Below are 16,996 nucleotides of genomic sequence, written 5' to 3' on the forward strand. Positions count from 1 at the left end.
TGTATTTGTTTCAAGTGTCCAATAATATATATATTGTGGAAAAAAAATCACCACAGTAAGCCTAGTTACCATCCATCATCATAGATAGTTACAAAAGATTTTTTTTTGAGAACTCTTAATATCTGCTCTCTTAGCAACTTTTAAACATGCAATACAGTATGGTTAACTACAGTCACTATGATGTACTTACATCCCATGAATTATTTATTTTAGAAGAAGTTTGTACCTTTGACCCTCTATTTTTTAAAAACTTAAATGTTATTATTTTCATCATTAAAACTTCACATCTATGATCAACATGACTAACTGGAAAGAAGACTTTGACTATAAACGAATCTGTTGTTATGCAAAGAAATTAGTAGTAGGGGTCAGATAACACTCAGTGAACAGAACAGAGGTAGGTTATGAACTGAACACGTACTGGCAATAGAATGTGTTAATGAGAAGAGAAAGTAACATATCTTGAGTTAGAGTACTTCGCGGTCATCTCACATGGGAAACAAGGGACTATATGAGTTTACCTAAGGATTTCTATAATCTAGTGACATGTTATCATCCATTTATCTACAGTTTTTTCTTGCTTTGACCCAATAATGCCATTTCTTACCTCTGCATGAGGAAAAGGTGGTTCTGGGAGATACACCTTAGTCTGTTTGTTGTGACAAAGCCTTTTAAAGAGGAAAAACGGATGAGCCTGTTAGGGTAGGGCATACAGGATCATTTGTTGCCACCTAGTGGTAGCAGCAAAAACACTAGTAAAGTGTATTCAAAATTTTCCTGTTAACCAATCTCACTGTGATTGAAAGCCAGGATCTACGGAGTATTCAGAACAAGTCCCTTGTGAGCATTTTTTAACCATTAAAATTCCTGAGTACATTTTTTCCTTGAAAAATAAGCTTGTTATTTTGGAATAATTTTAGATTTATAGAAAAGTTGCAGAGACAGTACTGACTTCCCTTGGGCCCTTTACCCAGGGCCCCCTTAATGTTAACATCTTACATAACCATGATACATTTGTTGAACTGTGAAATTAACATTAGTGTATTACAACTAACTAAATTCCAGACTTTGTTTGGATTTCACCAGTTTTTCCACTAATGTCTTTTTTTTTTTTTTTTTTTTTTGCTCCAGGATCCAATTTGAAATATAATATTGCATTAGTAGTGATCACTTTTGAGGAGAAAGTGATAGGCTTTCTTCAGAGACCCAACTTTGTATTTTGCACATGCACTAAGCAACACTGGTCACTGAAACTGGAGAGTAACGTGGTATCTCAACTGGGAGACTCTATAAATGCTTTAGGTAGTCTATATTTCTTTCCTAGACAGAGCGGACATTTAAAAATGGAGATGTCTGGGGGCGCCTGGGTGGCGCAGTCGGTTAAGCGTCCGACTTCAGCCAGGTCACGATCTCACGGTCTGTGAGTTCGAGCCCCGCGTCAGGCTCTGGGCTGATGGCTCGGAGCCTGGAGCCTGTTTCCGATTCTGTGTCTCCCTCTCTCTGCCCCTCCCCCGTTCATGCTCTGTCTCTCTCTGGCCCAAAAAAAAAAAAAAAAAAAAAAAAAAAAAAAAAAGGAGATGTCTGAATAAAGCAATTGTGGCCAAAGTTAACAACTGATAACTCAAAAGACAGGTGTTCTGTAGGTTTGGCGTTATGTAGTAATAATGTATGTTTGTTCACGACTACTTGTAAGAATTCTACTAAAACAGTATTAAAGTATTTCAACAGTTCTACCAGATACTATTTTTTGGGGAGTAGTTCAGGACTCCAGGGTTTGGGTTTTATATGAACTTCATGAATACAACTTATTAATTTTCCCTACACTTAAAATTTTCTTTAATCTTGATTTAAAAAACATTACTTTATATCCTTTTTGGAGGAAGATGTAAATAGGGAAGGAAGATACTTCTGGAGGGTTACCTTATAATATCTAAATTACATATACTTATATACATAGAATTATATATAATATCTAATCAGGAAGACAAAACTTTTTAAAGTCAGGAAGAGAGACAAATAGAAGATCTTCATTTAAGGTTTCTTAGATTGTTGCAAAGGATACTATGTTGCATTAGTTAGTATCAATATATAAAACTAAAGTATTTCTGACAAAAAAAAAACCAAGACAAAACAAAACAAAACAAAACAATAACCTAAATGCATTGTGGTATCCTTGACTGGATCCTGGAATAGAAAACCGACATTAGTGGGAAAACTGGTACAATCTGAAAAAGACTGTAGTTCAGCTAATAATGTGTGCTAATGTTCATTTCTTGGTTTTGATACATGTGTATGGCCATGTAAGATGTGGCCATTAGGGAAAACTAAGTAGAAGGTATATAGTTCTTTCTGTACTACCTCTACAACTTTTCTGTAAATTCAAAATTATTCCAAAGTAACGACTTTATTATTTAAAAAACAAATCAAAGTTAAAATCCAAAGTGCTAAGATGGGGGAAAAAATATCTGCAGATGTATAACAAAGAGTAGAGTTCAAATAAATTGGTAAGAAAAGTATAACATCTCTAATCAGTAAAAAAGGGACAATTTACAGAAGACAATGGGCAAGAGGAACAATTTACAGAAGACAAAAATCTTTCTGGAAAGCAACTGAGATTTGTATAATCAACATTAAAACATATTTATACTCTTTGTTCCTGTAATTCCACTGTTAGTAATTTACCTAAAGCAAAAGATGCAGTCATATATACATACAACAATATTAATTGAAGATTTATTACTAAAAGGAAAAAACTGGGCAAAGCCTGTTCGTCCAACAATAAGACAACAGTTAAATAAATAATACAGTATACAAATGATGTAATAATGTATTCATGTAAAAACTATGTCCTCAAAGTTTTATTTTAATCCTCTAATCTCACATTAAAAATGTGAGATTAGCAGGGGGCACCTGAGTGGCTCAGTTGGTTGAGTGTCTGACTTCAGCTCAGGTCATGACCTCGCGCGGTCCGTGAGTTCGAGCCGCACATCGGGCTCTGTGCTTGACAGCTCAGAGCCTGGAGCCTGCTTCAGATTCTGTGTCTCCCTCTCTCTCTGCCCCTCCCCCACTTGCACTCTGTCTCTCTTTCAAAAATAAACATTAAAAAAAAAATTAAAATATTTAAAAGCAGGATCCAAAATTAAATAATTGGTATGATCCCCATATAGAAAGAAGAAATCCATCCAAATGCCAACAGTGATATTACTTCTGGATAGTGGGTTTACAGGTTCAGTTTTTCCTGTTTTCTGTAACTTGTATTGTTTTCTTTAGTAAGTGTGTATTACACATATATTAGAAACGAACAAATATAAAAACCCAGAAACAAAAATAACCTACTCTAATTAGAGTGGTCCTGACTTCTAGCCCGTAAGATATTATTTTGAAAGAACAGCACACAGTGGGGACGGAGTGGCTTTGGGGAGCACACCATCCCCCAGGCCTCACAGGGCTGGCTGGAGTTTTTTATTAAGGATCTGGATGAAGAAATTCAGAATATGCTAATTGTGCAAGTGATCCTTAGGCTGGACTACTAATTATTCAAGATTAACTTCCTATGCTGGGGGAGAAATGACCCAATGCAAAGGATAAAATTCAACAGGTACCAATAAAGTGACGGCCCTACGGACAAACACGACTAACATGCACACAGGATGGAGAAGTTTGTCTGAATGGAGATAGAGAAAAAAAGTCCTTGACCACAACTTTTAAAAGGGGAGGAAAAAAATGCCCTTTAAGAAGGTGGAGTGGGGAGACAGCATATAGAACATGTTAGGACAGAATGATATACAAATCCCTTCTTAATTAGAAACTTGGTAGAACACTGTGTCCATTACACTACCATACAATCAAAATGGATTACACACCCTATGCAAGTGTCATGCCCCCGTCTAAAAACACCACCCTAAGGCACTTGAAGGTCGACTGTAAAAGTTCTGTATTTCCCTCATCCCTCCCTTTTTTGGGCCATATGAGTTAGATTCAAACATGCATCTACATAATCCTAAAAAGGTTCACTAACTTCATACGGTTCAATAATTTACCCACCTCAGGACTGGATCAAACAATTTCCTACTGTAATAAAACTTAGTTTTATCAAATATCATGCTATTGAAATGAAAAAGAACCTAGCTTTTCTTATCATCAGATTTGGTATTAGAAATTCCAGACAACATGAACTTGGGCTTTTTTTGAGCCTCTAGAATGTCACTTCACTTTGTAACAGGCAGAGGGTAGCATGGGAGAAGATAAATGTATAATATTTTGTCACTGAATTTGAAAGTGCTAAGTTAACCCTTTGCCTTTCATCCTTCCTTCCTTGACAACTATTCCTCCAAACTCTAGCAATGTAACAGATTTGGCTTTTATTAATACAATTTTCACATCACAGACATGGAAAGACAACAAAATCAAAGTCTCATAGTAATGTGAGAAAGAAAAAAAAAAAAACCTTTATATTTTTATTTTTGACAGAGAGAGAGAGAGAGTGCATATGTGTGGAATGAGAGTGTGTGGACATGCACGTGAGTGAGCAGGGTGTGGGGCGGGGTGGAGAGAGAGAGAGAGAGAGAGACAGTCTTAAGCGCAGAGCCAATGCGGGGCTCAACCGTGAGATCACAACCTGAGCCGAAATCAAGAGCTGGACGCTTAACCAACTGAGCCACCCAGCCGCCCCTATACTTTTTTCATTTTATTCTTACTGCTTGAATGTACTGAATCATGGAGAAGAATGCAGACATACCACTCGGCAAAAATCTGGGAAAACTCAAGTGAACTGTTGGCCACGGGGGAGATGAAGTAGAAAGGGATGTTGGAGAGGCCGGCGGAGTCAATGTACTGATACAGGCATTCCAGGAGGTCATAGATCACTCCAGAAGGGTAACAGGGCACCAACACGTTTCCTCCATTCCGGACTGTCAGTGCTAGAAAAGTTGAAGTCAGAGAGAAACAGTGGTGTCAGAAGAACAGTTTTATAAAGGTAGAAAGAAACTTTAAAAATAGTATTTGGATTTCTTTCATTTCCTACTTCTGTTCATACAATTCATTTCTCAGGTACAATGATCTGCTTCTTTTGAAGAATAGCACAAGAGTGGGAGAATCCAGAGGCTAACAATCAGTTGGGTTTTTAATGGACGTCTCAGTCCCTGGGAACAAGGTGTGCAGTTAAGGGTTTGGGCTTTAAAGGTTACCAATGGCAGCCGAGCTTCAGGACAGACCCTCCAAGCTCCTTCTCTTTTTAGCTCCTGCTCAAAACTTTGCTGGATTTGTCTCTGTTCAGTCTCTGACCACTGCTGTATGACCTATAAGGAAATAGGCCAAGTTTTTCCATTTGACTCATTTTAGTGGCATTTTCTTTCATTAATGTGTTATTTGTAAGAAAATCCTCTACACTTTAAATACTTAAAAACAAGTTATCAAACGAGGACTTGCAACTTAATGGGTATAATTACATTAGAAGTTATAACTGGCTACAAAAGAAAAAAAATATCAAAGCCCTCTTAAGTTTCTCTTTTGTTTAGTTTCCAAAACAAACTGAAACGCAGAGCTTTTGGGTGTAGATCTTGAAGCCTCTGGTGTCTTGTATCCTCCTCTGTTCCCAACCCTGACATATGGGTTCTCCCAGGCGCTGTACTTGGAGTACTGGTTGACTTGCTATTACTAGAGTATGGTACCGAGGGGAGAGACAGTGGTCAGGGCTCAAGAGGCCTGGATCTACTCCTGCATTCATCACATGCTATAGGACCCCATGTAAGCCACTGAAACCTGGCTGGGCCTGTTTCCTGATTGGTTATGAGAGGGGTGGACTAGATTAGTGGTCTTCAAGCTTTCGTAAGTGTGAAAATTGCCAGGGAATATGTTGAAAATGCAACTTTGCTGCTGGGTCTCTCCTGTCCCCAGAGAATCTGACTTACTAGGTCTGTGGATGGGCCCTCAAATTTGCATCTTTAAGAAGTGGCCTCACTGATCATGAGGCAAGTGGTTAGTGGACTTAAGAAACAGTAGATTAGATGCAAGGTTCCTTTCAGATCTAAAGTGTTTTGAGTCTGTGATTCTGGACAATAAGCAAACAAAACATACAAATCAGGGGTGCTATTTGAGACTAGTCCAATAATTTTTTTCAAGGAAGAATAAACTGTGTGAAAGGGGTGAAAGGTCTGAGCTCATTAACTCCTCTTTGGCAACTGTTATGGACTGAACATCTGTATCCCCCTAAAGTTCATATATTGAAGCCCTAACTCCCAATGTGATGGTACTGGGTCAGGGGTGCTTTGGGAGGTAACTGGGTTTAGATGAGGCCATGAGGGTACAGCCTCCATGATGGGATTTTTGCCCTCATAAGAAGAAGACGACACGAGAGCTGCTTCTTTCGGCCAAGGGAGGACACACTTGTGGGTGTCTGCGAGCCAGGAAGAGAGCCCTCTTCCACTGGTCAGACCCTGACCACACTGACAATCTGATCTCAGACTTCCCTGCCTCCAGAACTGTGAGAAATGTTTGTTCTTTAAGCAACCCAGTCTGGCATTTTGTTACAGCAGCCCAAGTTAAGACAGTAAGCAACCTATACTTTTCTAAAAGAAAGGCAGGATTTCTAGATTTTACTGACAATTATATCCAAAGAAACATACGTTTCTTCCGGGTAGCAAGTCTCTTCTCCAAATTTAGTCTTCTCTCAAAGAAAAAAACAACACTGACCAAATATTGGTGGAAAAATGTATCTGCTCAGTATATTGCTATTGTGAATGCAAAGTATTAAGTCTTTTCTGTGCTATTACTTACAAGCAAAGATGTGATTCTTCCCTTTTTTGACAACTGCTATCCTGTATGCACCCCCGTCTTGCCCCCAAATCCCACCACAGAGCAAACAAATAAGAATTTTCAACATAAATCAAGTGGGAGAATGTTGAGTATCTGTTGCATAAACGTGCTAAACATTTGAATTTACCCTTAGAACCATTCTTACATTCTTCAGATTTATGTTGCTTAAGAATTGCTTTTGCTGACAACAGCAAGCTTTGAAGGATGGGCAGGAAGGGTAGAGTAGGCGGGGCAGGGGAAGCCTTGAACCGGGGTATCAGAGGGGGTGAACGTGAAGAGAAGGAACACAAAATGCTACAGAAGCAAGAACTGAAAAGTAAATTTAGCACATTTCATCCCGTTCATGGCCTGAGCTGGACACATACCCAGGTTGCTGCAGAACTCTCCCACCATGCCGTCCGGGTTGGCAGTGGGGATCTGGGTGAGGCCTGTCAGAACGAGAACGTCGCTGTTTTTGAGAGAAGCTTGGTCCATGGGCTGAAAAACCAGAGAGAACTATGCTCAGTACTTCAAAAGGAAATGGTAAGTGCAAGTAGTGAAGGAAAAAGAGAATAGTCATTGCTCTTTCTGTGTTTGGCTCATCATTGTCCTGTTCCCTTACTTCCTCTAATGAAGTCTGTCAGTGAACAGTTAAGTAGCTGCCCACTGGGGATAGGGACAGATGAGAGGAGGCATGAGGGAACTTTACAGCCATGATAAAAGAGTTCTATGCCGGGGCACCTGGCTGGTTCAGTCAGTTAAGAGTCCGACTTCAGCCCAGGTCATGATCTCATGCTTCGTGGGTTCGAGCCCCACGTCGGGCTCTGTGCTGAGAGCTCCGAGCCTGGAGCCTGCTTCAAATTCTGTATCTCTCTCTCTCTCTCTCTCTCTGTCTCTCTCTTGCTTGCACTCTGTCTCCCAAGAATAAAGAAATATTTTAAAAAATTAAAAAAAAAAAAAGTTCTATGCCTCGGCTGGTGTGGTAATCACGTGATGTGAAAATTCATAGAGCTGTATGCTTAAGATCTCTGGGTTTCACTATACATAAAATTGTACCTCAATGAAAAAAAAAAAAGAGCTTATGATCTCAAATTTGTAGAGTGCTTTGCTCTTTTGAAAATGTCATGTCACACATGTCGCTGGTGGGTTTCCAACATGAATGTGTATTAGAATCACCTGTACGGTTTACTTAACTGTGGATTGCTGGGCACTGAACCCAGAGTTTCTGATTCAGGTCTGAGGTGGGCCTAACAATTTGCATTTCTAATGAGCTACCAAGAGATGCTCCTGGTGCCAGTCTGGGTCACGCCTTGAGAACCATTGTGCTATATTATCTGATTCTCAAGACAGCTCTGCAAAATGAAAACAAGTGTAAAGACTTGAAATAAATACATGAAGTAAGTTTATATTATGAAAACATGCAACCTGGGACTCAACCAGTCAAGGCAATTTTCCCTAAGTCTCAGTGGCAGAGAAGCCAGGAAGAATACTGAATTAGGATCCAGAAACGAGCTTCCTTCCCATTCTCTTACCTAGGTCACGGACCTCAGGTAAGGCTCTGAGCTGGGTTTCTCATAAGATGGGCATATTTGTGACCCATAAGCCTTCACTAATTTCTGAGAGTCTTATGAGCTAATATACATGATCTTCTTGTAAACTATGAAGTCTCCACAATGCACTATTATGTGATCCTCAGGATGTTGAATTTTTATTTTACCTTGCACAGTCTGAATTTAATTTTGATGGTTTTCAGAGCATCTAAATAAATAAGTAAGTAAGTAAGTAAGTAAGTAAGTAAGTTAGTTAAGTAAGTAAGTAACTGTCTTTTCCAAAGAAACCGGGATTCAAACTGAAAACAAAAATGAGGGCCCAGGGATTGAGATGCTAGGTCTCATTTCGTAGCATGTCTTTTCCTTAGTGTCGTTCCACATACTCAATGGAACACACGAAGATAAAAGTCAGAAACCCAGTTTAGTAAGAAGCTTCATCCCTCCTTTCTCTGTTCAACCCATATTTTCCAACAAAGAAAATTCCAAACAGTAGCACAGCAAAGACCCACCACCTGCAATGTTATCTCTGAGTATAGGTGCCTTTTGATGTATATTCCTTTAGCATTTTATATAAACATGGATATAAGGGCTTCATTATTTTTTTAAAATAACATGACTGCAGTTATATAAGCTGCTTTCTAACCCGTGAAACATTTCTTTAACATAGATAAGTATAGTCGTGACAGCTATATCGAATAGATTCTGATTCCTATTTGCACTTCTCTAATAAAATACATATGCATTGTTTCCAGAGAAGAATAAATACAGTGGTTTATAGTAGCAGATGTGCAATGAGCCTAGAAATGTTCACTGTGTGCATGCATCAAACAGAAGGACCCGGAATGGGGACAAAAGGGATCAAACTTTGTTAGACAGCATATTTAGCTTAAAATGACAATTTTATACGAACCTTATTAGAACAAACCAATAATGATTCACAGGGCTGATGGGGGAATTCAGATGGTCTAGGAACCCTCGAAATAGCATACACAATTCTGTGTGTGCGCCTATGTACATTTTCCCAGAGGTGACTGGGCTGTCATATGGGGCCATAACCCCCAAAAGGTTAAGAACTACCAATCTGAATGAAAGCATCTAATGGAGATCAAACTGTGGCCCTGAAAACATTATCTCTGTACCTCAGTCACCGATGCTGCCGTCCTTTGAAAATTAAATGTCCACAAAAAAAAAAAAAAAACAAAACAAAACAAAGGCAGTACTGTAATACAAATACCACCAAGTTGGAAGTTATGAGATACTTCATGATCAGATCAGACAAGATGTTTATGATTTTAGGAGACATACTTGGGAGACATTTCTTGTAGATTACTAGGGTTACCGTAAAGAGTTAGCCCTTAACACCTTGTAGTGACACCCTCTGAACCAAGCGGACATTGCCAACATCTCCATTTCATCACCAAAGAGCAAATGTATATATTACAGGTGTCTATGGCAACTCACTGAGTGCTTCAAGTGGGAACATTTTATTCAAACACACACTTTGTTCCAAAACGACTACAATAAATACAAATTAGTGTTCTAATCAGAAATATAAGGAAATAAAAATATTTTAAAAGAAAACAAAAATTCCACTATGAGATTCCCAACAAGATAGAGAATGAACAGGGCGCCTGGGTGGCGCAGTCGGTTAAGCGTCCGACTTCAGCCAGGTCACGATCTCGCGGTCCGTGAGTTCGAGCCCCGCGTCGGGCTCTGGGCTGATGGCTCAGAGCCTGGAGCCTGTTTCCGATTCTGTGTCTCCCTCTCTCTCTGCCCCTCCCCCGTTCATGCTCTGTCTCTCTCTGTCCCAAAAATAAATAAACGTTGAAAAAAAAAAAAAAAAAAAAAAAAAAAATAAAAAAAAAAAATAAAAAAAAAGATAGAGAATGAACACAGGCCGCTGGTTCCCTTCTAGAATCTAAGCTGAGAGAAAGCACAGAAATAAGGGCACCTGACAGTTTTGAGAAACTAAACAACCATGATGAATTCCTGGGAAACCACGGGTGTTGGAATAGGGACAAGATGGCAAGCAAGGGCCAAAGAGGGCTTGCATTGCAGGAAGAATAGAGGGTGGCAAGGAACTCCTTGGCCTTTTCTCTCTCTTCCATACTGCCTATGGCCTGCTCCACCATACTGTGAAGCAGAACATACCAGAATAGTGGGATGAATGTTCATAAAAGGTACAGGCAGACCTATCAGCCGTTCCTTGTTTCCTCACACTACCAGGCTAAGTGGTAACACATCAGGAAGACAAATCCTGGGAAAAAAGCAGTGTCTGTCTAGAGCAGAGGTACAAGAGGATGTCCCTGAAAGCCAAGTAGTAAGAGCTCACAGGGAAATAAAACAAGACCACTGAGGAAAACAACATCTACTAAATACAATAAGCTAAAAACCTACGCCACATGGAGAATTAATAAACCAAATGGAACAGCAGAATATGCATTAAAAAAGTCCACACACAAAATAAGTAAAAGAAAAACAAGTATAAAGAGAAATATTCAAAATATTTCAAAATATTTCAAATATTACGTATAAAAATACAGTGACTGAAATAAAGAATCCAACACAAAGGCTGAAGGGCAGTATGGATAGAGCTAAAGAATGAATTCTTGAGCTGGAAGATCAAGTTGAGGAGTTTTTTCAGGAGGCATCAAGCAGGAGAAGGGGGTAAAAAAAAAAAAAGGAAGAAAGAGATATACAAAACATAGAAGTGTCAATATGTGTGTATGAGAAATTCCATAAAGAGAAATAAAAAATCAACCAGAAGGAATAATTTTAAAAACAATTAAGAATCTTTTTGTGTTAAAGTTGGAAGATTTCTCAAAGTATTATACTGACAGAAAAAATACACATTTAAGATATGTCACAGTAAAACTTAAGAATATTTAAGATAAAGTGAAAATTCTGAAAGCAAATCCCATAAAGGAACACAAATCTAAAGAGTTTTGCAGTTCTTAAGTACAACAAGGGTACAAATGGAAAATGAATAAAGATTTTCAAAGCTTTATAGTTTCCAAGTTCTTTTCCTTGAATTTTATATCTATCCAAGCTATCATTTAAATGTGAGAAAAAATTAAAACTATTCTTAGTACTTCAAAGCCTCATAAGGTTTACCATTTTAAGACGCTCTTGGTGAACGTTCCTCAAGCACTCCTGGAAGAAGGAAAGTCAATCTAGAGGATTACGAGATATATGGGAAGGTAGGTTGGAAAAAAAAACCCAAAAACAACTCAGTAAAGCTCACTGTCTAAATAAGTGATATATTCAACACTTGATGTATAGCCTAGATAACCCAGAACTAAAATTCCAGACAGTATGAACATGGTGGGTCAGGGGAGAAGGAAGAGGAGAAAGACTGGAAAGACAAGAGGAAGGTGTGGCTCTGGAGGGAAAGACAAAGATATTGATAAACTTAGGACACTCAAAGGAAAAATAAATGAAGCAACAACCCAGAAGAATAAAAATAAAATGTGTGTTCAAACTTACAGAAAGAAATTATGTCATCTAAAAGAAGGGAAGAAAGGATGGGGAAAAGAATGAACTAAAAAAAACATGAAATAAAATTACAAAAATAAACCCTCAGTACAATAGTAATTACAGTAAATATAAATAGTTTCACCATTCCAGAGACTCTTGACTAAAAAAGAAAAAACCCTTACTATGTCTACAAGGGACTCACTAGAAAAGGATACAGAAGGAATGAAAAGAAGCAGATGGAAAATAGTATGAGGCAAATATGGAGGGGGAAAATGTCTCTTCGCTTTTAATGCAGGTTTGATACAGAAAAAAATCAGCATCCTGATAAAAGGAGTAATTGTTCAATAAAACATAATGATCACATATACATCTGATTATATTGCTTAAAACTATAAAAAGCAATAACTGGTGAAAGTATAGGCAGAAGTAGATAAATCAACAAATAACTTTCTTTCCAGAAACTGGGAACTAAGCAAAGATATGATAGAACAGAATTAACACAATAATTAGAAAAGTTTTCATTCAACGGTAAACACAGTCTTTTACAACATACACAAAACATTTACAAAAATGGACTGTGTTTCAAAGCAACACTTCAGTGAAGGAGTATATTCTTATCATTATGCCAATTAAAAAAAAAAAAAGAAAAATCCAGAAACATTTAAGCATGATTGGAAAAAGTCTCTTGTCTAACCCTAAGTCTAATCATATTGGATGCACCAGAAACAAACACAAGCACTATAAAACAACCTTTGGCTACTTAAATTATGAACATTATGAAGGAAATTATGATATACTGAGAGATGAATGACAGACCCCTACATATTAACAATTTAACAGAGTTAAATGATACTAAGAGAGAAACATAGCTTTAAGTACACTTATTGGAAAGCACAAAAGGATGGAAATGAATGAGGTAAAGTATTAAAGGAAAAGCAACAGAGAAAACCCAAAGATGAAAGGAAGGAAATAATAAAGGGCAGAATAGAAAATGAAAATACAACAAAAACAATTAAAAACAAAAACTTATTTTTGTTTTTAATTTAATTTTTTATTTTTAAAAATTTACATCCAAATTAGTTAGCATATAGTGAAACAATGATTTCAGGAGTAGGTTCCTTAATGCCCCTTACCCATTTAGCCCATCCTCCCTCCCACAACCCCTCCAGCAACCCTCAGTTTGTTTTCCATATTTATAAGTCTGTTCTGTTTTGTCCCCCTCCTTGTTTTTATATTATTTTTGTTTCCCTTCCCTTACGTTCATCTGAAAAACTTATTCTTTAAAGAAAATCAGTAATGCAGATAAACCTCTGGCAAATCTGATCAAGAAAAAAGAGGTGTTAAAATGTAGAATGAAAATAGAATTACACAAAAAAGTTTAAACAAATAAAAAGGGTAATAAACAACTTCCATGGATATGATTTTGGAAACCTAGGTAAAATGGACAAATCTCTGCTATATTCGCACAGCTCTGACCCAGAGAATATAGTTCAATAGTCATGAGAAAGTTAAAATGATAATCTCAGGCCTGGATAATTTTATGGGGAACTGACTTTCAAAAAAAGAGAACAGCTATCTTGTGTATAGCTATAGAGTGAAAATGGGGCTCCTGGGTGGCTCAGTTGGTTTGAGCACCTGACTTCGGTTCAGGTCATGATCTCTTAGTTTGTGAGTTCCAGCCCTGTGTCGGGCTCTGTGCTGACAGCTCAGAGCCTGTAGCCTGCTTCAGTCTGTGTCTCCCTCTCTCTCTGCCCCTCCCATCTTGTGCTCTGTCTCTCTCTCTCTCTCTCTCTCTCACAAAAAAGCATTAAAAAAATAAAAAAAAAAAAGAAAAAAAAAAAAAGAAAAAGAGTGGAAGGTGCTCAAATCATCTCATGAGACTAAATGTATCCTGATGCCAAACAAATGAAGACAAAATGAGAAAATAAGGTATGGGTCTATTTTTCACTTATGAATACAGATTATAGGCATAACTTGGAGATATCACAGGTTGAGGCCCAGACCAATAAACTGAATATGGCAATAAAGAGAGTCAAACGAATTTCTGGTTTCCCAGTGCATATAAAAGTTACATTTATACATACTATTCTGTTAAGTATGCAATAGCATTATGTCTTAAAAAAAAAAAAAAACCCTACATACTTTAATTAAAAAAATATCTGATTGCTAAAAAATGCTAACCATCATCTGAGGTTTTAGCAAGTTAAAATCACTGATCACAGGTCACCATAACAAATGTAATAACAATGAAAAAATTTGAAATGTTGTGGGAATTACCAAAATGTGACCCAGAGACACAAAGTGACCAAATGCTGTTGGAAAAAAGTGCTGATGGCCTTGCTCAATGCAAGGTTGCCACAAGCCTTCAACCTGTAAATAAGGCAGTATGTAAGAAATGCAATAAAGCAAAGCACAATGAAATGAGATATACCTGTATAAATTTCAAAAAAATACTGACCAACTTATATTCCAGGAGTATATTTTAAAAAGAAAAAACTGATCAAATAAGATTTATCACAAGACTAAAGGATGGTTAAATGTGAGAAAAGCTGGGGGTCTGGGCGGCTCAGTTAAGTGTCTGACTCTTGATTTTGGCTCTGGTCGTGATCTCATGGTTCATGGGTTTGAGCCCCACTTTGGGCTCTGTGCTGACAGTGCAGAGCCTGCTTGGGATACTCTCTCTCTCTCTCTCTCTCTCTCTCTCTCTCTCTCTCTCGCGCGCGCGCGCGCGCGCGCGATCTCTGCCCCACTCATGCTCTCTCTCTCTCAAAATAACTTAAAAAAAAAATGTGAGGGGCGCCTGGGTGGCACAGTCGGTTAAGCGTCCGACTTCAGCCAGGTCACGATCTCGCGGTCCGTGAGTTCGAGCCCCGCGTCGGGCTCTGTGCTGACTGCTCAGAGCCTGGAGCCTGTTTCCGATTCTGTGTCTCCCTCTCTCTCTGCCCCTCCCCCGTTCATGCTCTGTCTCTCTCTGTCCCAAAAAATAAATAAACGTTGAAAAAAAAAATTAAAAAAAAAAATGTGAGAAAAGCTAATACTACAATTCATTACATTACAGGTTTAAACGAAATAAATCACATGATCATCTCACAGACTGGAAGAAGCACTTGACAAGGTATAATGTCTACATCTGACACTTAAAAATAAGAAAATTAGGAACAGAGGAGAAACTCCCTAACCTGATAGACAAAAACCAGTAGGAAGCCATCCTATTTAATGAAGAAGCTACAAAAGCATTCCCTTTAAAATCTAATATAAGAAAAGGCTGCCATCACTGTCATCACTTCTGTTTACATGGGACTAGAATATGTGATTGTAAGACAGGAAAACGAAATAAAAGATAAAAAGATTGAAAGAAAAGTGACAAAATTGTTACTTCTTTGCAGATAATATTATCATTAGTAGATAAATACTAGAATATAAGAATTCAGTATGTTGTTGAACACCAGATCAATAGGAAAATTAGTACTGAGGCTTTCCAGTCAGTAAAAGCTAGTTCTCTTCTGCCCTTTGGGATGGGGTGCTGTACTTTTGTGGGCCTCAGTTCTCCTCTAACTCTCCATTCTTATTCAAGATTATTTTTCTTCCTTCTACCTTCTATTTATAAATGTCCCTCACAGCTCATCAGTCTTTCCCCTTAGGCTCTTTACATACTTTAAAAAATCTGATGCTCTAATTTGTCTCAGGCTTGCTGTCACATCCAAGTTCCAGTTCTAGATTTTCATCTGTCCCTGGTGTTCACTCAAATTGCTATGCATCATACTCACTACTCCCTTCTAAAACCAGAACCCCCTTTGTCAACTCCTTCTTGTCAAGTGGGTAAGTGTCATCATTACCATTCTCAATATCATCTTGGCATGAAATCTCTGGCCTGTATTTTTCCTACCCTGGAGACAGCAAGCATTAAAGACCTGCCAATGTTTTCTTTGTCATTCCATTCTTACCACTTCAGGCTTAATCCAAAGCCTCACTCTGCTATGCTTATTAGATCACTAAAGCAGCCTATTTTTCCTACCTAGGGAAGTTCCACTCAAGTAGACCAGTGGTTGGCCTTTTCTGTAAAGTCTAAAGCAGAACTTTGCTGGTACAGTGTGCAAGTAGCCATAAACCATCCATAACCAAATGGATGTGGCTGTACTGCAAGAAGACATCATTTATGAAAACAGGTAGCAAGCCAAATTTGGTCCATGGACAATAGCTTGCTGACCTCGGAAGCTGACTGTTAAGTTTTTCAAACTTAAACTTTTCTTATCCTTGCTAATTCAATGCAGAATCCAATTATCATTGCGGCGCCCAGGTGGCTCAGTCGGTTGAGTATCCAACTCTTGGTTTTGGCTCGGGTCATGATCCCAGGGTCGTGGGAGCGAGCCCCTGCTTAGGATTCTCTCTCTCTGCCCCTGTTCTCTGCTTATGCTCTCTCTCTCTCTCTCAAAAAAAAAAAAAAAAAAAAAAAAAAAAGAATCCGATTATCTGGGTGAAAGGAAATCGAATTCATTATCTTTTTTATATACAACACTGGTTGCCAGCTTGAAATTAAAATTAATTACTTAGGTATGTTACTCATTACTTTCAAGACCTTATTTTCCCTTTAAATTTATGAACCTTGGAAGAATAATTTACTGGAAATTACATCAGTAGTACTGTAAAGCCTTTGATCTAAGCAGGACAAATCGGAAGAGTTGGCAGCCAAATAATTTTTCTGTCTTTTATGGAAGAATATATCAAGAATGATAGAAGCTGCCAATAAAGTATTTTGATTCAATGAAGCAGATTAAGATGACATTGATGGGCTTTTGATTTCAGTAAGCGGGAAAGGCCCAGAATTCTGCTAGCTATAGGAAAAAAAAAGCAACTTGTCCCCTCCTCTAGACCTGGAGATGAAATTTGATTATAAAAGAAGGTATGAAAAAAACCAATACATGGTGACAGATCATAAGCATCCTATTGTCCTAGACCTACAGCAGGCATTTTTCCTCTTCGTATTAAAATAAGATATGGGCTTCCCCAAGTTATCTATCTACATATCCATCCATCAGCTAACTATCTGATTTCTGCCCCTCCTTTACAAACACGGAAAGAATCAGGATTTATGAAATGGACAATAAATTCATTACAAATACCTAAAAAGGAACAAACAATACATTTGTAACAATGGGTACGTATGTACTTAGCTTCTT

The 16,996-nt window shown here is 38.0% G+C and overlaps 1 protein-coding gene across 2 annotated transcripts in view; it reads right to left on the minus strand.

Moving 5' to 3' along the window:
* INTS9 (integrator complex subunit 9) overlaps window positions 1-16,996 on the minus strand; it is a 102,936-nt gene that overhangs the window by 18,360 nt on the left and 67,580 nt on the right. For both annotated transcript variants that reach the window (XM_030312687.1, XM_030312686.1), the window contains 3 exons: window positions 7,179-7,290; window positions 4,739-4,919; window positions 608-668 (listed from right to left, as the gene is read on the minus strand). In XM_030312687.1, the coding sequence (XP_030168547.1) occupies window positions 608-668; window positions 4,739-4,919; window positions 7,179-7,290 (354 nt within the window). The remainder of the gene's footprint in view (window positions 1-607; window positions 669-4,738; window positions 4,920-7,178; window positions 7,291-16,996) is intronic.

This window comes from Lynx canadensis, chromosome B1 (genome assembly GCF_007474595.2).
Source record: "Lynx canadensis isolate LIC74 chromosome B1, mLynCan4.pri.v2, whole genome shotgun sequence".
Lineage (NCBI taxonomy): Eukaryota > Metazoa > Chordata > Mammalia > Carnivora > Felidae > Lynx > Lynx canadensis.